Raw genomic sequence first — 24,049 nt, 5'->3', positions numbered from 1 at the left:
TTTATTTGCAATTTATGTCAGAGTAGCAGTTACCAATACAGAAGAAATGACGGGGTATATTTTTGAAATGAGTGTACTGCCAACTACAAGCATGTGAGGCCAGGTCTCATTGCTGAAAGAGGATTATTCAAGCAAATTCCTCAGATAATTCATATCAGTAAACTACTTTGCCTGAGTTCCTTGCATAACTATAAGGAAAGTATAATAACCTTATCTTAACTAAGTAGAATATTTTAGTGTTAGAAATCTGGTCCAAATTGTCATTTTTAATAAGACAGTTTCTTTTGATTTAAAACCTGTCTTTTGCCTGTTTTTCTATTAGGTTGTTGGTTTTTTATTCTATAAATGAAATTTGAGAGTTATTTGTATATTGTATGCTACGTCCCTCTATCAGAGAATGCATCCACCAACATATATATATATATATATATATGTATTGCAAATATATTTGTCAACTTTAAAACTTATCTTTTCACTTTCCTGTGGGTGGTTTTTAGTAAAGTGGCATTCTTAATTTAATTTTGTTGAATTTATCAATCTTTTAATTTAAGGTATACATCTGTGTCTTGTTTAATAAGTCTTTCCCTAACTTGAGGTTATAAGGATAATTTTCCTATAATTCAAACTTTAAAACTTTTCCGTTCTTATGTCACTAATTTATCAGGAACTGAGTTTTGAATATGGTGTTAGTTTGAAATATTTCACCAAAAATATTTTGTATTTGGATATTTAAAAAGAAGTAATATATTATTAAAAAAAACAGAAACCAAAGAAAAGTGATATACCAAAATAAGTCTGCCTTCTATTCATGATTCCTGGTGTTCTCTTTCTCAGTTAAAAATTGTGCTTTTGTACTTCTAAAGTAGGCTTTAAAAATTCTTAGCTCCCTAGGTAATTATTTAATTCTCATAATTTTCGTGGAAATACTGTACCAATTTCTTTTTTATTAATTTTTATTTAGTTTTGGCTGCGTGCAGGCTTTCTCTAGTTGTGGCGAGCGGGAGCTACTCTTTGTTGCGGTGCGCAGGCTTCTCATTGCGGTGGCTTCTCTTGTGGAGCATAGGCTGTAGGTGCGCAGGCTTCAGTAGTTGTGGCGCAGGCTTCAGTAGTTGTGGCACGCAGGCTCAGGAGTTGTGGCTTGCAGGCTCTAGAGCACAGGCTCAGTAACTGTGGCACACAGGCTTAGTTGCTCCGCGGCATATGGGATCTTCCCAGACCAGGGCTCAAACCCATGTCGCCTGCATTGGCAGGCAGATTCTTAAGCACTGCACCACCAGGGAAGTCTTACTATACCAATTTTAAGAGAGTATTATGCTCTGGAAGGGAGTAGAAAATTTTGAGGTGATTTTTTTTCCTGATTAAGCTAGAGTTTAAGACTACCATAAATTTTTTTTTTTTTTACCATAAATTTTTGACATGCCATTAAATGTGACTTTCTTAGTAGGAGCTAAGATGTAATCAAGAAGTTCGGAGATATGAAAATAAAGAATGTAGAGTTATTACCTCTCAAGCTTTTTTTTTTTTTTGACAGTCATGAAATAAGTGTTTTAATGTATGAGTTAAGAAATATAATTGAATGAGGGTATATGTTGTGATTTATTCAATTGTATGTTTGACTGATTCTCCACATCCTCAAGAATGCTCTGTTTCCAGGGGTCCTGCCAGAGCAAGAACCATGGCTTATTTTGGGGAAGGAAAAGGACCCATCCACGTGGATAATGTGAAGTGCACAGGAAATGAGAGGTCCCTGGCTGACTGTATCAAACAAGATATCGGAAGACACAACTGCCGCCACGGTGAAGATGCAGGAGTTATTTGTGATTATTTTGGCAAGAAAGCATCAGGTAACAGTAATAAAGGTAAGTCACCTTCTGGGGCCTATACAAGTCAAAGAATACAAAGCCACACTTCATTATTCTAAGCAGTACTCTGATAATGAAACTCCCCTCCATAAGAATATACTCAATTCCTTGTTCCTTCTGCTAGTATTTAGAGGCAGTGGTTCTTGACAAACTTTACTGGATGGGACTCACAAGAGAGAGCAGGGTTCAGGGGCAGGAGTGGATTTACAGGATTTTGTAATCTCTGAGATTGTCCCCTTTTGACATTCTTAGCCATTTCTAACCGTTCCTTCTCTGGATGTAATAAAACTATCAAACTTGCTGGTATTCTTGAAGATTCAGAATTTATATTTGCTTCATAAAAAGAAGAAATGAAAATTTAAAGATGAATCAGAGAAGGGCACTTCTTCCACTCTTATTAATATCTTAAACAGCAAGGATAATTTTTAAAATTAATTGCAAAAAGAAAATTATCTTTTGTAGATTCTACTCTCTGAAATTTAAAAATAAAACTGGGGACTTCCCTCGTGGTGCTGTGGATGGGACTCTGTGCTCCCAATGCGGGGGCCGGGGTTCGATCCCTGGTCAGTGAACTAGATCCCACATACATGCTACAACTAAGGAGCCCGTGAGCTACAGCTGAGGAGCCTGCCTGCTGCAATTAGGGAGCCCATGAGCTGCAACTAAGGAGACCGCCTGCCGCAGCTAAGACACAGTACAACCAAATAAATAAATAAATAAAATTTAAATAAAAATAAAAATGTAAGGAAAATACAAGTAATCTTCTAGTATAATACAATAATGGATGTGTCATACATATATAAATAGAAGAGTTCCTAAAAGCTCTGAGTTTAATTTTTATGAAACAAATACAGCTTTAAATGAATAAGGGGGAAAACTAGCTCTTTTGGAGAAAACTATGGTTATGTTTTATGAAAAGAACAGTCATTTATTTATTTGGATTAAGAATCCATGGTTTTGGGCTTCCCTGGTGGCGCAGTGGTTGAGAGTCCGCCTGCCGATGCAGGGGACACGGGTTCGTGCTCCGGTCTGGGAAGATCCCACATGCCATGGAGCGGCTAGGCCCATGATCCATGGCCACTGAGCCTGCGCGTCCGGAGCCTGTGCTCTGCAACGGGAGAGACCACAACAGTGAGAGGCCCGCGTACCGCAAAAAAAAAAAAAAAAAAAAAAAAATCCATGGTTTTGATACTTAAGATTTTCTTAAAATCAGGTGCATCTAGGGCTTCCCTGGTGGCGCAGTGGTTGAGAATCTGCCTGCCAATGCAGGGAACATGGGTTCGAGCCCTGGTCTGGGAAGATCCCACATGCCGCGGAGTAACTGGGCCCGTGAGCCACAATTACTGAGCCTGCGCCTCTGGAGCCTGTGCTCCGCAACAAGAGAGGCCGCGATAGTGAGAGGCCCGCGCACCAGGATGAAGGGTGGCCCCCGCTTGCCACAACTAGAGAAAGCCCTCGCACAGAAACGAAGACCCAACACAGCCATAAATAAATAAATAAATAAATAATCAGGTGCATCTATATCTGAGCATTCTCTTTTTCTAACATCTTTTAATAACCATTAAAGACAATGCAATAAATAAATTGGACGTTGTTAATATGATTCTTCACTATCTGAGGGTCTTTTGAGTGTGGAGAAGAATACTTATAACCCTTTGTGCTTTGTTTCATATATATATATATTATATATATATATACACACATATATATTACATGAAATAAATATGATTTGGTAAGCCAGTTTTTCCTAAGTATTGACTATAATTTAATGTATTAAATTCCCTCCAATAATTTAAACCACAGTTACAAAGTGAACATAATTAATTCTTTGGATTGTGGAAAATTTCTTAAGCAGCAGAAAAGCATAAAAATTCAGTAATTGTAAAATGTTCTACCATATTTCTATGTAAACCTATTTTAAAATATGAAATACCATATTTATTTCTTCATTATTAATACATTTGTTTTAATGCCTTCCAAAGGTGTAGCACTGCTTATTTTGATACCCTTCCATGGTCTTAATGCTACCATATCTGAAATAAAAAAATTTCATCTTAGACTAGCTGGATTACTGAATCTGGTTTATTATTAACCTGTTGACTTTGTGTGGAGGCTTAAGACCTAATAACTTCTATAAGGTGATTCAAACCCAAGCCATTGGTTATTGGTCATCTGATGGGATCCTTTTATAAATGAATTTCATTTTACTTTATAATTTTTTTAATAATAGTGGGTTTTATGGCTTTAAATAGATTTTACTTTCTTGCAATCTGCTTCCTTACTCCAGAATGATGTAAACTTCCAGTTTTGCTTGCTTTGTATTACATCATTCCTTGTCATGGCATTATATACATTGACCTGACTTGGAACATTACTGGAAACTTCTGTTTTTCTGGTATCTTATAATTTGCAGTGTCATGTAGAGGACTCATATCCTAAGAGACGAGGATTAAGGTTTGACAGCATGTCTCTGAGATCCTTTGACAAATTAATGATCTTGGTACACATTGTTGAACCTCTCTCTTCATGAACCTCTCTCTCCGTGCTGATTCCATATTGGGCTCCCTTCTACCTGGTTATTATGGGAGAACATTAGTGCAGACTAGACTTTCATGGTCTTGGCACAATTCCTACCCTTCTCTTCTTACACAGGTAGAAAAACAGTATATATCTATACTTTATACACGTGTACTTAACCAAAGAAACAGCATATCCCCATACAGATTCTCCTACTTTCTAAAATTATTTTTAAAGCTAATCATAGTTTATTTACTCTTCTTTTATACACCACCTTTTCATATATTTTTAGTTTAACTCTTCTTTTTTTATGCTCTTGACAGAAATCTGTTATCTTGAGAAGTTTGACTATATATATCCTTAAATACAATTTGCCACTTCAATTGGCTTAGTAAATCCTTTCCATATATTAACATGCTATATGAGTAAATGTAAATTTATGTCAGAATTTCATCCTGGGAATGTGCTTTGCTCCTATGAATTACATTTGTGTATGTGGCTTGGAAGAGTGTTGTCTGTGAAAATCAAATAATTCAGAGCATTGTTGCCTTTTGTAGTTCTTGTTTAATATTTCTGAACTCCTGAACAATCTCTATAATCAGCAGAGGAGGAGATGTGGGTACCACAAGGATGATGTACTAGACAGGGCCAAATCATTCAGCAGCCTGTGAAACCTCTTCAGAACTGATTGTAGGAAACCTCATAAAGTTCCTTGTCTACTTGTGAATTATTGTTGCCTTGGTTAAATGAGAAAACAACTTTTAATTTTTATTATAAGATAAGACTTCCCTGGTGGCACAGTGGTTAAGAATCCGCCTGCCAATGCAGGGGACACAAGTTCGATCCCTGGTCTGGGAAGATCCCACATGCTGCAGAGCAACAAAGCCCATGTGCCACAACTACTGAGCCCATGAGCCACAACTACTGAAGCCCGTGTGCCTAGAGCCCATGCTCCGCAGGAAGAGAAGCCACCTCAATGAGAAGCCTGCACACTGCAACGATAGCTCTTGCTCGCCGCAAGTACAGAAAGCCCATGTGCAGCAGTGAAGACCCAATGCAGCCAAAAATAAATAATATATATAAATAAAATAAATAAAATTTTAAAAAAGTTTAATTTTTATTATAAGAAAAATAGCCTATAATTTGAAGAGAAAAAGCACTTTAAAATAGAGGAAGCATCAGGGGAATGTGTCACTTGTGTCTTTATCCCACTATCAGCAATATGATAGTTTAATTAAAAACCTCTTTCTGCTTCAGAGTCTCTCTTATCTGTTTGTGGTTTGAGATTACTGCACCGTCGGCAGAAGCGGATCATTGGTGGGAAAAATTCTTTAAGGTAAAAGGTTCTTCAAATACAGATTACACTGATAATTTCACTGTCCTTTGACCTATATTTACTTTATATAGACCATGTTCTTCAAATCACTGTCCCCTGATTTATGAGATAGATGGCTTGCTGAAAAGTTATGTGGCAGAAACAAACTAATTTAATAGGAAATCTGAAAAAAATGTATAACTACAAATTCATTTAATTTAGAATATATTTGTTTTGGACTTGACTCACTTTAATATAATTTTTTTATTTGTTGAATTTACTAGTGGAAAACCAGTGCTTTGCTTATTAAATACTTCTTCCGGGGAATTCCCTGGCGGTCCAGTGGTTAGGACTCGGCGCTTTCTCTGCCGTGGCCTGGGTTCAATCTCTGGTCGGAGAACTAAGATCCCACAAGCCAAAACAAAAAACAACTTCTTCAGGCTGCTTAGGTGAGGGAGAAAATATGCTTCAAATCATGAAATATAAAGAAGACACAGATTGTTTCCAAGAACATCAGAATTTGGTGGGATGCATACACATCCTATAGGCAAGTCTTCAGGGTGGTCTGCTCAAAGTTGTAGGAATATTCATTCTCAAAGTAGGAAGGGAGTCTACATCCTAGAGTCCCCTTTTTCCTCGCACCTCCCCTTTTTACTTCTTTCCTCCCACCTCCCAGCCTTCTAAGTCCTTGTTTTGCTGGATGACTGTCATTGCTTTTCAGCCTTTTATGGATATTGATGAGTGGCTTACTTTCTTCTTAGGGGTGGTTGGCCTTGGCAAGTGTCCCTCCGGCTCAAGTCATCCCATGGAGATGGCAGACTCCTTTGTGGGGCCACACTCCTGAGTAGCTGCTGGGTCCTTACAGCAGCACACTGCTTCAAGAGGTATGTGTTCACCTTTCCAAACAACTCGGTTTGGCTCTTATTGGCCAGCTCTTCCAATCCCTTCCTGCTCTACAGCGTGCAAGAAACTTGGGGTTTCAGAGCCAGGGTATAGGCCTTCCTTGTCTCTACCAGCGGCACTGTGGAAGTGAGGGGGTAACATCAGGAGCAAACAGAGCTCTCAGGAAGCTACTTGCTACCTGGTGTTAAAGCAAACTCTAGAGTTAAGGAGAAGACAAGATCGGTTTTTGAAGGGGAGGCAGCTGTGTTAGTGCTTCCCCCAAGAACATATCTGAGGATGAAATTATATCCCATATTGCTAGAAGAGACCTCAGATTATTTGATTATGAATGGTAAGGAATAAGGAGTCCAAGTTTAGTGTTTTGATTTGAATTTTAGAACCTTTGGGTCTTCTTGGTGTTCTCTGTCTTTTAGATTTCTCTATTTGTACCTGTCAGGTTGCATCCTGATTATTTCCGTTTGTCCCAGGAATTTTATCAGCCCAACCTGAAGTTTTCCCAGTTCAGAGGGGAAGCCATGCAGAGAGATTCAGTGTGCCAGAGTCACACTGCTTATGGTGACAGCACCTGCACTAGAACCTAGTGGTCCTTTCTCCTTGTCCTGTGCTCTTTTGTGGGCCCTGGCTAATGGCCATTTCCTCAGCATAAATTTTAGTATTTAAAAATGTATACCATTGCTTGCAAATATTGATAGTTATTGAATCAAGGTGATGAGTACAAGGGGTTTCACTATTCTGTGTACTTAAAAATACTCATAAAATGTTTTAAGTAAAACATGTACCATAGTGTTGAAAAATTGTTACAACCAAAAATTTGTTTTGTATTTTTTCATATGTGAAAATATATGGCCTCATTGTGTATTTACAATCCATCCATGTAGATTTTAACTGCCATATGAGTGTTAACTTCTATTGTAAGATGAAACCAACCTCAGTTTACTTATTCTCCTACTGGTGGAAGGTTAGGTGCTTTCCATTCTTTCATTATTAACACAATGTTGCATTAGATATCCATTACGTGTCTCATTGGTACAGACATGTGGGAGCATTGTGCTGGGTCCTGGAGTATGGGTGCCATTCAATTTTACTAAACACTACCAACTTATGTTCTAAAGCAACTGTATCAGTTTATATCAGAGCAATGTGTAAGTTCCTGTTTCCTCACATCCCTACCCCAACTTGATACCATCAACATTTTCAATTTTTGCCAGTCTTAGAGTTTTTGGATTTCTTTTTAATTCTGTTTTCCTGATTAGTGTCTTCCTCTTTCATGAATTATTTGTTCACATCCTTTGCTCATTTTTCTATTCGATTGTCTTTTGTAATTGATTTAAACATTTTTTTGGATATATTCTTTGTACAGAATCTTTGTTATTATGTGTTACAAATAACTTTTCTCAATCTGGGGCATGTCCTTTCACTAGTTTAAGGTCTTTTTCTTATGAAGATGTTTTAATTTTAATATATTTAAATGTGTCAATTTTTAAAGTCTTATAAAAGCTTTGTATATCTTATTTTAAAAATTCTTCTTTAGCCCCATATGAAGATAGTAGTTTTTTACAAAAAAAATGTACAATTTTGTTTTTCCTATTTAGATTTTTAATCTGTTTACAGTTTTTTTTTTGTGTGTGTGTGTGTGTATGGTATACGGTATAAGGAAGGGACCTAATTTTATATTTTTCTTTATGGATAGTTAGTTTTCCCAGTACTTTTTAAAACTAAACATTCCATTCTTTACCAGCTGATTTATGTCAACTGTGTTGTTTGCCAAGTTCTCATGTATCTTTGTTTCTAGAATCTCTATTCACTTCCTCTTATCTATTTTGATAAATATTATGGAGTAATGTTCCATGTTCAAGGTGCTGCAGAAGACACAGATCTGTATTTTACATAGCCTTTGTCATTTCTGCGGTAATAATTGAGTTTGAGAGTTCACCTATATACCAGTGGGTTTAATATAGTCCTGTGTTACATGAATGGCACAGACAATAAAGATTCATTTATTAACTTAACAAAAAGTTATTGAGCCTGTAATGTTCCCAGGAATGTGCCATGCGCTAGAAATATCTTAGAGAATAAGACGGATAGGACCCTTGGTACCATAAGGTTTTTTTGTTTGTTTGTTTTGTTTTTGTTTTTGTTTTTTGCGGTATGCGGGCCTCTCACTGTTGTGGCCTCTCCCGCCGCGGAGCACAGGCTCCGTATGCGCAGGCTCAGCGGCCATGGCTTACGGGCCCAGCCGCTCCGCGGCATGTGGGATCTTTGCGGACCGGGGCACGAACCCGTGTCCCCTGCATCGGCAGGCGGACTCTCAACCACTGCAATACCAGGGAAGCCCATCATTTTTCACATTTTTCTTAGTGTTAATACAGACTTTGGAATGCAGTATCCTATTGGCAGTTTGAAGCAGAAACTTGGATAAATTAAGTTTTTCTGCAGTTGCCCTATGAATTTTACACAATATAAATTGCTTGCTTTTGCTATTTTCTACTTTTTTTTTTTTTTTTTGCCACGCTATGTGGCTTGCAGGATCTTAGTTCCCCGACCAGGGATCGAACCCCTGACCCCTGCAGTGGAAGCATGCAGTCCTAACCATTGGACTGTCAGTGAACTCCCACTCTTTTCTACTTTAAATCATTACTACAAGTACTGTAAAATGACCCTCTCTCTATGGTGGTATGGCAATATAATTGAGAGAAAAATTCCTGAATGTTAAACTAATTTCTTTTAATTGCTTTTTCTGATAACAAACACCACTTTGGAGGAAAGAATGTACCCAAAACAAGGTTTCTTTCATTTCTGTAATTCTTCTGCAAATTTGATTTGATCAAGAATATAGCTTTACCTGATTTTATCTATTTGACTTTTTTGCCTAGAATCACCAAAGAAGCTGGAAATTGTCAGAGATTGCTGCTCTGAAAATCAGAAATATCTAAATTATTAGACATTATAATTAGAAAGATGAGCCAGAGTAATGGGACTTTTTTTTTTTAAGTTTTACCTTTTTTAAAAAAAATTTGTTTATTTATTTATAGCTGTGTTGGGTCTGTGTTTCTGTGCGAGGGCTTTCTCTAGTTGTGGCAAGCAGGGGCCACTCTTCATCGCGGTGTGCGGGCCTCTCACTATTGTGGCCTCTCTTGTTGCGGAGCACAGGCTCCAGACGCACAGGCTCAGTAGTTGTGGCTCACGGGCCTAGTTGCTCCGCGGCATGTGGGATCTTCCCAGACCAGGGCTCGAACCCATGTCCCCTGCATTGGCAGGCAGATTCTCAACACTGTGCCACCAGGGAAGCCTGGGACTTCTTTTTAAGAACAAAATGTGTGCAGTACTTAACATATGTTCCACCATGACCTAGTATATGGTAGAGTTCTTAAGGACATGGTCTTTGGTGATATACACAATACCATCAACTATGCTAAAACCATTTCCTGAACACACACTATATGTATGTAAGGGAGAGTGCGAGGTTCTACAGGGAACGTCTCTTCTCCATAAGCAACTGGAACCATTTACACAAGCAATTTCAGTCAACTACTTTTTGAGTTTCATCCAGACAATAGAGAAAAAAAAGATTCTAGAAGTAGCAGATGTGTACCGGCTGATGTAAAATACTGTCTTTTTGAAGAGATGAATCTATAAGGAAAGAAAATGACCGTCATAAAGAAAATGACCATCACCTGAATTAACTCTTCTAATTCTAGAAAATTTTAATTGTAGATTAATTCCAGAATCTCAGAGAAATTAGAATAGTGGATTTTACTAACTGCCCTGTCTCAGATCCTCTCTTGCTCAAACTTGTCCAGGAATTTCATCCAATTTTTATTTGAGGGGGAGTTGAAAGCATTTCAGCAAAGCAAACAACTGAATGGCTGTGTCAGCCAAAACCTGAAATGTTTGTTTTAGAAACGTTTTTGAATAAAGTGTATCAAAATAACAAAAAGCTCAACTAGAAAGACCTTAAAATGCATTGAAAAAGAATTCCTTGATATATTTTTCTTGAGAAGCCTAGAACCATAGAAAATGATTTCAAAGTGCAAAATCATACTGGTAACCTCAGCCAAAGTATTATCCCTGAAGTATATAATTGCACTCACTAGGAGAGGTGACACTGGAAGACAAATATTTGGTTAGAAAAGTAATCCAGCCTTGTGTCAGATGCTCTTCAAATTCCAAGCATAAATCTATTCTAAGAATAACTGGAGTGAAAGGAGTGTGGGAATCACTGCTTGGATTTAGCTGGTCCATTTCTTAAATCAGGATGACTTTAAAAGTATAGATTCTAATAAGGAACTTCATCTTAACAAGAATGATGCATTTTTCCTTCTTGTCAGGTAAATATTTTATTTTTATTCTCAGGTTAATATCAACTCCTGCTTGGTGAGCATATTAATTTGGGAGTATACTCAAAAATACCCGCTGAAATCTACCTGATCTGAGAACACAGTATAAGTATGGAATGTGTACATGTTTGTGTTATGGCAGTCTGTTAGTCATCTCTTAGGATGCTCACTTCACCCAGTGAAATTCCAGGCATGAAGAGGCAGGCGTTATGCCCGTGCCTTTAAGTCTCTGGTTCAGTGGTTCTCCAGACTGACTGTGAATTTGGATTACCCGTGGTCCTACATCAGCCCTATTAATTTAATGTTCTCAGAGTTCGTATGGCCTGGACATTTGTACTCTTTTTTTTTTTGAGGTACGCGGGCCTCTCACTGTTGCGGTCCCTCCCGCCGCGGAGCACAGGCTCTGGATGCGTAGGCCCAGCGGCCACGGCCCATGGGCCCAGCCGCTCCGCAGCATGTGGGATCCTCCCGGACCAGGGCACAAACCCGTGTCCCCTGCATAGGCAGGTGGACTCTCAACCACTGCGCCACCAGGGAAGCCCCTGGACATTTGTATTCTTAAAAGTGGTACAGGTGATTCTGATGAACAGCTAGTATTAATGAGAACATTAGCTCTTTATGGAGACTTTTTTTAAAAAGTAACTTTTGTGAGGGTGTTGTTATAACATAGGAATTGGTGAGAGGAGGTCTCATTTCAGTAAGTACGGGATCAGACTGTATGTATGTGAACAGAACGTGTCTTCCAAAGGAAGTCATTTAACATATATTTATTAAGAGCTTTCTCTGTGCAAACCACCTTGCTTGGTGCTGAGGATACAAAAGTGAGCATGACATGGACTTTACACTTAAGGAGCCTTTAACTGGGGAGACCTGACATCTTAACAAGTGGTAGAAGCTGTTATAAACGCTCTGACAGTGCTATTGCGAGTGTTCAAAAGAAGGATTGGCTAGCTTTCAGGGAGGGCAGGAAGAGCTTACTAGGAGATCTTGAGACTTGAAAGATAAAATCAGTTTTTGCCATATTAGGATGAGGGGTGGAGGGAATGATATTGCAAATAGTCTGAATAAAGACAGGTTTGTCAGATACCTCTTCAAGTGGCCAGAATGACAGGGACACAGACACGAGGACGAGGGTGGTATCAGAGAGGTGGACAAGGGCCATTCTTGGATGGGTTTGTATATCATTTCAGGAATTTGAACTTTACTATGTAGACAGTGAAGGGTATCTATCTGGAAGGGTATCCAGAAGAGTAGTTATATTGTTAGATAGAAACATTGCTCTGGCTGCAATGTGAAGGATGGCTTGAAAAAGTTGAAACTTGAAGCAGCAAGGCCATTTAGCAGACTGCTGTAGTAATCCAGGCATGAAGTGACGCATTAAGGCAAGATTTCCCAAGACTTTAAAACTGGGATATTTAAAAAATAAATTTCCTTGCTGTAGAAATGTCCTGTTTCTTTGTTCACTGGCTGAAGACTCAATTTTTAGATAATGTAGGATATATTCATATAGCCAGTTTAGATGCAAGGATTATTTTAGCTAAGTGTCACAGCTCTTTTTCAAAGAATGGAAAATATTGTTGCAATAAAACTTTTCTTTTTGGCTGAACAGTAATGTAATTATCTTAAATATAAAAAGTTGACATATGAAGGGAATGTCTCATAACTCGAGCTTAAAAGTTATAAGCAACACAAGAAACTGCATTAAAGAAAAATTAAAAAATAGGATGCCTACTTTATGCCATAGTATTTCTCTAGACCAGTGTTATCTACTAGAAATATAACGTAAGCCACAAATACAAATCTTGTATAAAGTTTAAATTTTCTAGTAGCCACATTAAAAGATTAAAAAACCAAATGGGTGAAATTAACTTCACCCATATGATATATTGATATATATATCATTGTATATAATGATATATTTCATTTAACTCAGTATATCCAAAATATCATTGCAAAATAGGATATAAAATTGAGATATTTGATAGTCTTACTATCTAGAGAAACAATATATTTTATATTCTTTTTTCATAGCAAATATTTGAAATCTTGTGCATATTTTTGTACTTTTAGCACATCTCATTTTGGACCAACTGCATTTCAAGCACTTCATTAGCCACATGTGGCTACTGTACTGTACTACTGTACTGGCTACTGTATCTCAAGTGAAGCTTGAGATAATTTCTTAAATTCCACTCCAAAGATATATGAAACATTTAAGCAGCACTTTCAAGGATGCATTGACAGTTATTCTTGTTAGAAACATAAATCACTTGGGATTTTGCTTTAAAACCTGAATATATTAATGAGTCATATTGAATTTTTAAAATACATTAGTATCAATACACAGAAAGTAGAAGTGAGAGTTATTTAAATATCTGATTATTCTTCATGACTATTACTTTTTGAGTTTCAGGATATGAAATAATCCTAAACTTAAAGTTTTAAGTGGAATCCATAAGAAGATAGTCTCTAGGTACAATATATGAAAAGCCTTCTGAACTTTAAAGATATGTGATAATTTAAGGTTGAAAATGGAGAATTTCAAGCAACCACAGGAAATTATTAGTTTCACAGAACACTGGTAGGTGGTTGTGTAAGCTAAATCATCTTTGTTGCATTGTTCAGTTTTTTGAGCTGACACAGTTAAGAAAATCACTTTATATATTGCAATGTTGTTAGAGCCCTACTTAGGGCTATAAGAATCTTTGAGCAACTTATAACTTCCAGAAATTTTATAGGAATAAATGAAAGGTTATTTCAAATAGGCAGTCACTAGAAACTTCCAGTTTTTGAATACCACTTCTCTAAATTCACATTCAAGTACAGGACCCATTTCCAGTGGAAGATATTGAAGTTTTGATTAAAAAAAAAATTAAGGTGAGAGCTGTTAAATGTTCCTTTTGAACAGTCAGATGCTAGCGGAAAGTAGGTGGTGAGTTGATGAAAACAGAGTTGGAGTTTTGGCAGATCAGGGAAAGAAGGATTGAGAGCTTTTGCAAAAGAGTGATGATGGAATCCAAGCCTTGTAAGAAGTCATAAGCAGAGTGAGAATGACATGAAAAAACTAGTGGGGCCGACGGATTGAAGTCCAGTGGGGGTGAAGAGCTGTGGATGGAGCTGTAAAACTGTAAAGATAGGAGGTACTTAAGTATGAGTAGAGCTGTAAAACTGTCAAGATGAGATGCTTGAAATCAAGGCTTCAAAAATGTGTAATATTTGGTGAGTATGAGCTGTAGGTGTGGGGCTGAGATCAAGCAGAGAAAACACTCTCTGCAGGTGAGGTTAGGGAACTAAAAGGGAAAGGTGTTGGGAATTAAGTCATTGAGAATGTTTTAAGTAGCTATAGAGGGGAAGCGAGCAAGGTGCTATACTCTTCAGTGAGAAAGAGGAAGTGATCAGGAGGTGGGTTGGATGATGTATTTTAGGTTGGCGGTTCTCAAGTGGGGACAATTTGCACCCTAGGGAATATTTGGAATGTCTGGAGACATTTTTGGTTGTCAAACTGGGGTGTGTGTATAGGAGTGTGCATGCTACTGGCATCTAGTGAATAGAGGCCAGGGATGCTTCTAAACATCCTACAATGCACAGCACAGCTCCTTACAACAAATGATAATCTGGTCCCAAATGTCAGTAGTGCTGAGGTTGAGAAACTGCTTTAGGCAGATGTATCAGAATCAAGGTATGTTGGCTGGAAAACAGGCTGAGAACTGTCAGTCAAGTAAATATTGTATTTCTATTTTAATTGAATAGTTCCTATGGAAAAAAGACACATTCATTAAAAATAAACATTCATTCATTCACTAAATCAACAAACATATGCTGCATTCCTACTTAACTGGCATCACTATTCTCAATGTGTAAGATTCATCAGTGAACACAAAGATCCCTGCCCTTGAGTACCTTTTGTTCAAGGTGTGGGGGGGGAGACAGAGAACAATAAATACAATAAACAGTAAATTAGATAATTTGTTAGAAAGTGTTTAATAAAAAAGGAAAAGTAAAGCAGATTAAGGATATTGGGAGTACTGGGGGATGGGAGCACAAGCAAGGGTGGGTTGCAATTTTAGATGTCAAGGTAGGTCTTACTGAGGTGATGTCTGAACAAAGATTTAAGAGATGAGAGCATATAATGAATGTATGTTGTCCTGAAGATAGTTTTGGTTTGCATTCAGTTCACAGAAAAGGGGAGTGAAGTGGATTGTGCTAAGTGCTTGGGGGGGATACAGAGTTAAATCAGTTTCCGCCCTCATGGAATTTCATGATGAACTAACAATCTTGGAAATGATAGAAAAATGACGACAGCAAACACAGGATGGTAATTTTGCCCTATACTATTTGTTCCTGTTTTGATCCTTTTTCATGGTGGGGAAATGACAAGTTAGTGATTAGCCCTTACTTTCCACATTTGCTCCTTCTCAGAAAACAAGAGTTAGATGGTAACCTGGGTTAAATAGTGAAATGAAGAAAAAAAGTGATGACAGTGGGTTTACAGTGTGACCCCAAGAGCAGTGGGATCAGAGAAAAGGAAAGGAAGGTTAAACTTATAAAAGGGATTAATGATTTGGAAGAAAGGCTTACAAGCATCTCTATTAACCTTCCTGGCTGACAGTTATCAATTTACAACATTTGAAACAAGCTTCCCATTAGCTCTCTCTGCCTCCCAGGTATGGTAACAGCACTAGGAACTATGCTGTTCGGGTTGGGGATTATCATACTCTGGTGCCGGAGGAGTTTGAAGAAGAAATTGGAGTTCAGCAGATTGTGATTCACCGGGAGTATCGACCAGACAGCAGTGACTACGACATCGCCCTGGTTAGATTACAAGGACCAGAAGAACAATGTGCCAGATTCAGCAGCCACGTTTTGCCAGCCTGTTTGCCACTCCGGAGAGAGAGGCCACAGAAAACAGCCTCCAATTGTTACATAACAGGATGGGGAGACACAGGTAACAAATAACCCAAAGAAACAATTCAAAGCTGGGCACCTGCTTGTGTCTGGGATTATCCATACATTTGGGTGTACAGTGGGTAGCAAAATCTTAAAGGGGGTTCAGGCTTAGTTGTCTGGAAATTTCGCCAAGTGTGAGATGCATGCATGTAATCTGGATTCATACCCTGAGGGTACTGTGGTTCCCATTAGAACTTAGACCCTACTCAGGACTTGGGCCTAGCTGTCTCTATTTTAAAAAGTTTTCCTTGGGCTTCCCTGGTAGCGCAGTGGTTGAGAGTCCGCCTGCCGATGCAGGGGACACGGGTTCGTGCCCCGGTCCGGGAAGATCCCACATGCCACGGAGCGACTAGGCCCGTGAGCCATGGCCGCTGAGCCTGCACATCCGGAGCCTGTGCTCCGCAACGGGAGAGGCCACAACAGTGAGGGGCCTGCGTACCAGGGTCGGGGGGGGGTAGTTTTCCTAATGACTTTGATGTAGCTCCCCCAGCAAAGAGCTTTGGTGTTTGATGGTTTCTTTGTAATGGAGCCCTTTATCAAAGTGAATCTTATGCAGAATTCCTAAATGAAGAACAGACAAAAATCAGAGCTGCTGAGGTTCAAGTGGAAGGATCCAGCTCACTTGGGTTTCTCCTTCCACAACCCCCTTCTCACTCTTACCACCTCCCCATCCCCAAGCAGGATAGTATTCAGCTTTCTGTATTGTCTTGCTAGAGTTAACATGAGCTAGTGCCTGCTCAGGATGGTCTTCGAAACATCTAGGTCTCACCTGGATTAGGTGCTTGACTCACACATGACTACTGAGTAAGGAGAAATGATTGGGTTGACTGCTTTCCATGAGAAGTAATTAACACTGAAAAGAACATCAAATAAGTATTTCTACAGGTGATAATTTCAATAAGGTTATATTTAGTAAATGTTTTCATTTTATCACATGCTACATTAAATCTGGGCTTTAAACTTACGTTATTTCATAGCAGCAAAATGTAGAACATCTGTAGCAGATATACAATACTGAGAGTTCTGCGACCAATCCTGAAATAAACCTTAAAAAGTGGAAACATTTCCTGGATGATATAATAGAATCAGGTCAGAGTAAATGCCTTCTCACAACGCTATGCTGATCTGTGAGGCAAACTGAAGGCTGGAGTATAGCTGCTGAAATTATTACTTCATCAGGAAAGTGAATCAATCACCTCCCTTTAGACACTACATCTGAATAGAGATGACAAAGAAAGTAAATTTTACAGAATGTTTTATTATGGATGAATCACTCCAGTTAAATAAATTGGATTGGACAATAATGTGGAGTTTAGATCCAAGAAAAGGCTATCATGGAGAACCTATCAATTATAAATTTTAGCCACTAAATAGAGAATAAGTGGCTTACTAGTAAATAGAATACATTAACAAGTGGTTAAACTTCAGCCTGTTTCTATGTAAGAATGTTGTTTCTGAATCATCTTTATGAAATACCATGTTTCTCTTGAGGATAGTAATTGCCACCTTATGTGCTTATATAGAATTATTTTTAATTAATCCTCAAGTCAGTAAAGTAGATGAGTCCTACAGCAGTGGATTTGCTAATACAGAACCAGCATGAATGCACCCTCAGTGTTTTAATATACAGAATTCAAATTCTAAAGCCTGCACAAATGTGCTTTCTGTAGGTTACCTTTTTCTACTGGGCAAGTCCGTAAGCGTTACTAAAGTATTCTTCAAAAAATGCAGTACTGAGAAACAGAATGGTGAAGGGTTAGAGTATGGTTAAGTGCAAATAAAAAAAATACCATTTATAGTTACCACTCAAACTACACTAATGCCACAGTAGGGCTTTTTATTTTAATAGGGCTATTAAATGTTCATTAAACTGTTAAACGTAGCTCTTTTTGCTCCCATCTTTACCTGGAATCTAATTCAATTATTTGGTCTGCATAGGACGAGCCTACTCAAGAACTCTACAACAAGCAGCCATCCCCTTACTTCCCAAGAGGTTTTGTGAAGACCGTTATAAGGGTCGATTTACAGGAAGGATGCTCTGTGCTGGAAACCTCCACGAACACAAACGTGTGGACAGCTGCCAGGGAGACAGCGGAGGACCACTCATGTGTGAACGGCCAGGAGAGAGCTGGGTTGTATACGGGGTGACCTCCTGGGGATATGGCTGTGGGGTCAAGGATTCCCCTGGTGTGTATACCAAAGTCTCAGCCTTTGTACCTTGGATAAAAAGTGTCACCAAACTGTAATCATTCATGGAAACCTCAAGAAAATAATATTTAGAGAATCTGTTGGAAACTTTCCAACATTGGCATTTAGCCGAGATGCCAACTAATGGGAACGGAGATCCCTGTTTCTGTGTTTTGTGTTGTGATAAGAACTGCGCATCCCTTTGCTGCTTGAGAATTTGTGATGTGAACATTTTGGCTACAGATACCTCAGTGTAGTAATGATTATCCTTATTTAGCATTGTTGCCTACCCAGATTAGTTTAATAGACACTAAATTCATTATTCTCATCAGTCTCGTCTCTGCCTGTTCTCAGCATTCTCCAGAGATTATTGTATATTGATTGTGCAGTCAGGCTGTTTTTACATTTATTTGGATTGAGAACTCCTTTATAACTGAATCAATATGGTATATATTCATAAAGAGCCTACATTTGACATAAAAAATACTCTTTACTATACTCAAAATAAGAGTGGCATCATTTTCTGTTCATGTAATTTTTTAAGCTCAGATTTTTTTCATTAGGCTGATAAAAAAATCAGACCACATCTTTCTGGCCTTTCGTGAGAAAATTGAAGGCCAAAAAAGATAAAGGAATTCTGTTATAAACAGACTGGAAAAGAATATCATTGTCACAGTACATTCCTGAATGAAGCCTTTGTACCAAGCACTATGTCAACTAAAGAGAAAAAACATTCTAGCTACCTTGTATGTTGTTAGCACAATTCAGCATTCCTGATAACATAATAAAGAATGCCTTCAAATTGTTCAATGCACAACCTAATTCAATCTGCTTGATTATTTTTAATCACTTCAAATTTACAGCTTGGTAAAACAAAAATGTTTTTTCCTTAGCATCATGCTCTTTTCCAGACAATGATTTAAGAGTGCCACCTATTGCAACCTTCTGGTAACTAACTTAAACCTGCAGACTATCCTGATACAGTCCCATCTAATAAAAATAGACTATTAAAAATGCTTTCCCTGTCTATAGTTTGAAAAAGTCTAAAATAACTGTTATATTTAATCCATATACCACTTATGTGCTAGGTGGCTATGCACCTCATTGACAATTTATAAAAGGTAAGATTTTATATTTCTAGTTTTCAAATGGGTTAACAGGCAGAGGCCAAGAAGAGACAGCTGTTGAAAGGCTTTGAATCCAAACTCCAGGACAGGAAGAGTCCCAGTGCAGACAAGAGCATCTCCTCCCACCCCTCTAACCCATGGTTCTCCTGTCTAAAGGTAAGGAGAACCATAGGTTCTCCCTCTGGCTATTTCCCAAAGGAGTAAGGGATAGCTGCTTATGTATCCTACAGGGCATTCTTGGTAGCAGCACAAAATCTTTGCCCAAATATAAAAGCTAAGCCCTCAGGATACTTGAGTAATCCTTATCAGAGGTGACATGACTGCTATCATGTCCTTCCCAAAATCCCAGGTAGTGAAAAAAGGTGAAGCGTTGTTGAGTGCAAACTATAGGATTAAGAATGCTTAAGTAATCCTCTTAAATGGCTAAATCACCATGGAGGGACTTCACCCCCATTCCTTTCCCTTCTGTATCATATTGCATCCCTTTTGTAAATTCTGAGTTATGTAAAAAAACTGATGCTAACCTAAAAGTGCTTTATAGTTTACTACTTGGCACAACTGCAATGTTCAAGTAGAATAGCATTAATACGTTTTCTAAACACTCATGACTTTGGTAAAGGAAAAACTTTGCATTTACATCTAGAGATGACAGAGCTATAGACGGTGCACACATGCACAAGGGCTTGGGAAAAACCTGCATGCAGGTGAGAAAATTTATCTTCCTGATAGTTTCTCATGGGCCATCCTTGTAATTGAACTACAGCGCTGATGCAAACATTTATATTGGCTTTTTAGACCAGAGGCTGGCAAACTTAAAGAACAGATAGTTAACAGATGGCCTGCAGTTTGCTCAGCCTTGAGGTAGAATGTTTAGTTCATAAAATATGCATTTATCATAGCTTATTTTTTTCTTGTTAAATGTTAAGTGTGAGTTTTAAAGATGCACGTGTTCAGTGCATATCTGTGTAAGTAAAGTGCATAGCTTTTCACCGTGCACAGTTTCCTTAATCTTCTGTGTGGTATTAAATGACCCTGCTCTCTTCCTCAGGGGTAAACTGGTTTTTATGTATAAGAGTTTTCCCCAAATACCTTACACAACAATACTAATTCATGTTACTTCCACTCGAGCTCCCAACAGTGGAACAGGAGGTAGCCTGTTCACTACTTGTAGTTACCTTTGCACTTATTAGTCATTCAGTCAGGGAACACTGACATCTGTACAAATCGAGCATTTTATTGATACAGCAAGGAAGCACTTATTTATTCTCCATTTAAATACCATACTTGAGATTTAAAATCACATTTGGCAGTGTACTTCAGGATGCTAAGTAAGACTTCACCCATATCGCTTTGGATTTCTTGACTTCTGCAAGAGAAGAAAACCAGCTTTATAAAACTCTAATTTGTGTACTTACCTCATGGTGCCGAGTCTTAGCAGCTACTTCAGTTACTTTCTATTCAGTTGGCTATTAACTCTTTTAAATTACAAAATGCCAGCAAACTATGCCAATTTTGGCCTTCCAAATCCTTAGCACTAAGGTTTCAGATTCAGAAATAAATATTTATATATAAAACAGGAACGTACCTTGTTGTTTTCCATCATCCATTGGAACAATTAGCTCAGCTTCCTAAAAACATTTGAACAGTAGTTAGATGTCTGCCCAATAACGCAGTACCCTCCTGATTTTTAAAGTGAAGAAGAATGTTACTTGTGCAAGTCAGAATCTGATACCAATTAAATGGTGACAGCTTTGCCAATAAACAAGAATATGCTCTTCCATGGCTAGGAAGGGAGACTGCCACAGCTGACAGGTCCCAAAGATACATGGAGATTCATAATCCCAGAAAAGACCAGCAAGGACAACTACAGATACTCACCACCTGGATCAAACTGGCGGGTTATCAGGATGCGGCGTTACTATTTAATAGTGGTGGAGTAGATTCAAGATGGCCACATGACACCAACAGCGAAACTAATGACCTTAACCGGAGTCATCAGCTGCATTTAACCTTTGCCGGAAGGCCCACGGCCCACGGGCGCTAGTTTTCCGACTCAGCGCCCCCGGCTGAACGTGGCTGCCCCGCGAATCAATGAACATTTAAGTCCACTCAGGCGTTTGAACCTAGAGGTTTTCCAAGCTGACGTTGATCTACTTCTACAAGACTGTTGCATCTCCTGCATTTTAAAGTTGGCCTAAAGTTCTGTCTCAAGTATTTTAGCGCACGAAACAATGCGACACTCCCACATAAACTCGACGCTTCCCGGATGTAAAAGGCCGAGTCCTTCGCCACACGCTCTTTTATAGAGCGGGTGACGCTATTCCGGGGAAGCGCCGCGAGGGGCGGGGCCTACGCGCTTTCTCCCTCCGCCCCGCCCTCCCAGCTCCGCTGAGGTTCCACCCCATCCGTTGGCCACCGCCTTCCTGATGGCCCTCCCCTTCCTCAGCTTCTCCACCCCGCCTCGCCCCCCGGCTAGATCTGGGCTGCTCACGTGGCCTCCGATTCTGACGCGTGCGCATTCAGAGTTGCCAAAAGTTCTCGCGAAATCAGGAAATCTTGCCGGACTCGCGCGTCCGCTGAGTGAAGAAGGCGGAAGGGTTGATTTGATAGGAGAGTTATTTTAGAAGTCACCCTTGTTACCAAAGCACCAGGTTCGATAGTTCTCTGCTTCTTAACCTTTTTGTTGGTTGGTTTTCATAGAACTAGCTGATTTTTTTTTTTTTTTGGTCTCTGCTAAAAAACTCCGTATCTTCCCGTGTTCCGCCGACATTGCTGTTCCTGAAGCGCAGGTGTCAGTGGTCTGCAATCAGTTTTTGTTTTGTTTTGGAGGAGTCTAATCTCTTAGGAGTATTTGCACTCTACTGAAAGCCTTGCCAAACGATTTTGTAAACACAAGATTAGGAAAAGGAAAGGGTATTAGACCGGACGAGCGTGCGGGAGACCCTTTTACATGCGTGTGTGAACGTTTCCCGTGTTTCCTTCGGACCCATGGTTTGTGGTCCACAATCTAGCCGCTCCAGAGCTTCTGTTGACTCTTGCAAGTAGACACCTGGGTCTTAACTTCCCTGCTGTACGTTTCTTTGGGGGTGCAGCTAAAAATATCGTAGGTCTATTTCTTGAAAAAGGGAATTACAGACGTTCAGGAATACTTTTAGTCCTAGATATGTGCTTGTTAAGTGCCATTTAAATTTATTTTCTATTTTCCCTTTTAATTTTCCTCCTGTATGAGACAAAAGGGTGGATCGAGGTGAAGCTTTTACTTACTAGTGGACCATTCGGGGCACTATGTTGCAGCAGTTGCTGTCAGGGGTAATGTTATCAAGCGATCTGGTGAATAAAGTGCTACAAGAGAGATCTGTGAAGCTTCATGAAATCACTACATACTTTTCTAGGGGAAACAATTTAGGGCAAAAATTTCTGTTAGGGTTGGAATGGACAAGTTTATAGGGCATAAAATTAGAAAGAACTAAAGTTGTTTTTAAGGCTCACTTTTTCCTTTCTTCACCTTAACTTTACTCTCTTCATGATACTAGTGAATGGAAAGAACTACACAATAATAAGGTTTAAATAACATCACAGTGGGGAATTTTGCCAAATTAGATTTGATTTAGAATCTCTAACTGAGCATGTGTTGTTTTGCTAGGCCTGGTCTAGCAAAATACCACAGACAGGATGTCTTAAACAACAGTAATTTATTTTCTCATAATTTTGGAGACTAGAAGTCTGAGATCAAGGTGCCCACAGGTGTGTTTCTTCAGAGACCTCTTCTTGACCTGTAGATGGGCCTGTTTCTTCACATCGTCTTCTCTCTGTGCCTGTCTATAACTTAATATCTTCTTATAAGGACATCGGTCATATTGGATTAGGGCCTGTCCTAATGACCTCTTTTAACCTCAATTATTTTTTTAAAGACCTTACCTCCAAATATAGTCATATTCTGAGGTACTGGGGGGTTAGGACTTAAGCATAATGAATTTCGGGGGGACTTAATATAGCCCCTAACACCATTCACTTATGCTAACCTAGTAAGACTTAGTGAAGATCTTAAAATGAATGTTTGTGTTGGGTTAAAGTGCTAAAACACTGGATGAATGAGAGAGAGAGGGAGAGAGAGAGAACCCTCATTTTGTTTATGCTCTTTTCTCCATCTTGAATGTCTTTCCATCTATTTCCCATCTTTTCTTTTTTTCTTCCTGTAGTTGACATAACGTTAGATTAGTTTCAGGTGTACAACATAATGATCTGATATTTGTATATATTGTGAAATGATCACCACAGTAAGTCTAGTTAACCTCCATCCTCATACATAGTTAAAACATTTTTTTTTTCTTGTGGTGAGAACTTTTAAGATTTACTCTCTTAGTAACTTTCAAATGTGCAATACACTTATTAACTATGGTCACTATGTTGTATATTACATCTCCAGGAGTTACTTATTTTATAACTTGCAGTTTATATTATGAGTCTGTGAGTGGTGGTGGTGGTGATTGTTTTTTTGATTCCACATATAAGTGAGATCATACAGTGTTTGTCTTTCTCTGTCCCATGTATTGCATTTAGCATAATACCCTCAAGATCCATCCATATTGTCACAAATGACAAGATTTCATTCTTTTTTATGGCTTAATAGTATTCCTTTGCGTGTGTGTGTGTGTGTGTGTGTGTGTGTACCACATCTTTTTTCATTCATCCACCAGTGGACACTTAGGTTGTTTCCATATCTTGGCTGTTAAAAATAACCCTTCAGTGAACATGGGGGTGCATATATCTTTTTGAGTTAGTGTTTTGTTTTTTTTGAGTAAATACCAAGGAGTGGAATTGCTGGATCACCCTCTAGTTCTACTTTTAAATTTT

At 38.7% G+C, this 24,049-nt stretch overlaps 1 protein-coding gene, 1 long non-coding RNA gene and 1 other non-coding gene across 3 annotated transcripts in view; 1 reads left to right on the top strand and 2 right to left on the bottom strand.

Moving 5' to 3' along the window:
- PRSS12 (serine protease 12) overlaps positions 1-18,457 on the top strand; it is a 70,733-nt gene extending 52,276 nt beyond the window's left edge. Inside the window, exons 9-13 of the mRNA XM_060088763.1 lie at positions 1,654-1,859; positions 5,637-5,715; positions 6,456-6,578; positions 15,599-15,879; positions 17,820-18,457. Of these exons, the coding sequence (XP_059944746.1) occupies positions 1,654-1,859; positions 5,637-5,715; positions 6,456-6,578; positions 15,599-15,879; positions 17,820-18,127 (997 nt within the window). The 3' untranslated portion in view covers positions 18,128-18,457. The remainder of the gene's footprint in view (positions 1-1,653; positions 1,860-5,636; positions 5,716-6,455; positions 6,579-15,598; positions 15,880-17,819) is intronic.
- A 1,952-nt stretch (positions 18,458-20,409) lies between these two features.
- On the bottom strand, positions 20,410-21,457 carry LOC132483459 (uncharacterized). Its single transcript, XR_009531070.1, has 3 exons — positions 21,074-21,457; positions 20,781-20,823; positions 20,410-20,561 (listed from the first exon to the last, which is right to left on the bottom strand). It is a non-coding gene; the product is annotated as an uncharacterized LOC132483459 (long non-coding RNA).
- On the bottom strand, positions 20,896-21,026 carry LOC132501684 (small nucleolar RNA SNORA24). Its single transcript, XR_009534285.1, has one exon. It is a non-coding gene; the product is annotated as a small nucleolar RNA SNORA24 (small nucleolar RNA).
- Positions 21,458-24,049: the final 2,592 nt, after the last annotated feature.

This window comes from Mesoplodon densirostris, chromosome 1 (genome assembly GCF_025265405.1).
Source record: "Mesoplodon densirostris isolate mMesDen1 chromosome 1, mMesDen1 primary haplotype, whole genome shotgun sequence".
Lineage (NCBI taxonomy): Eukaryota > Metazoa > Chordata > Mammalia > Artiodactyla > Ziphiidae > Mesoplodon > Mesoplodon densirostris.
The sequence above is the reverse complement of the archived record's forward strand: the minus strand, read 5'-3'. Positions and strand labels throughout refer to the sequence as shown.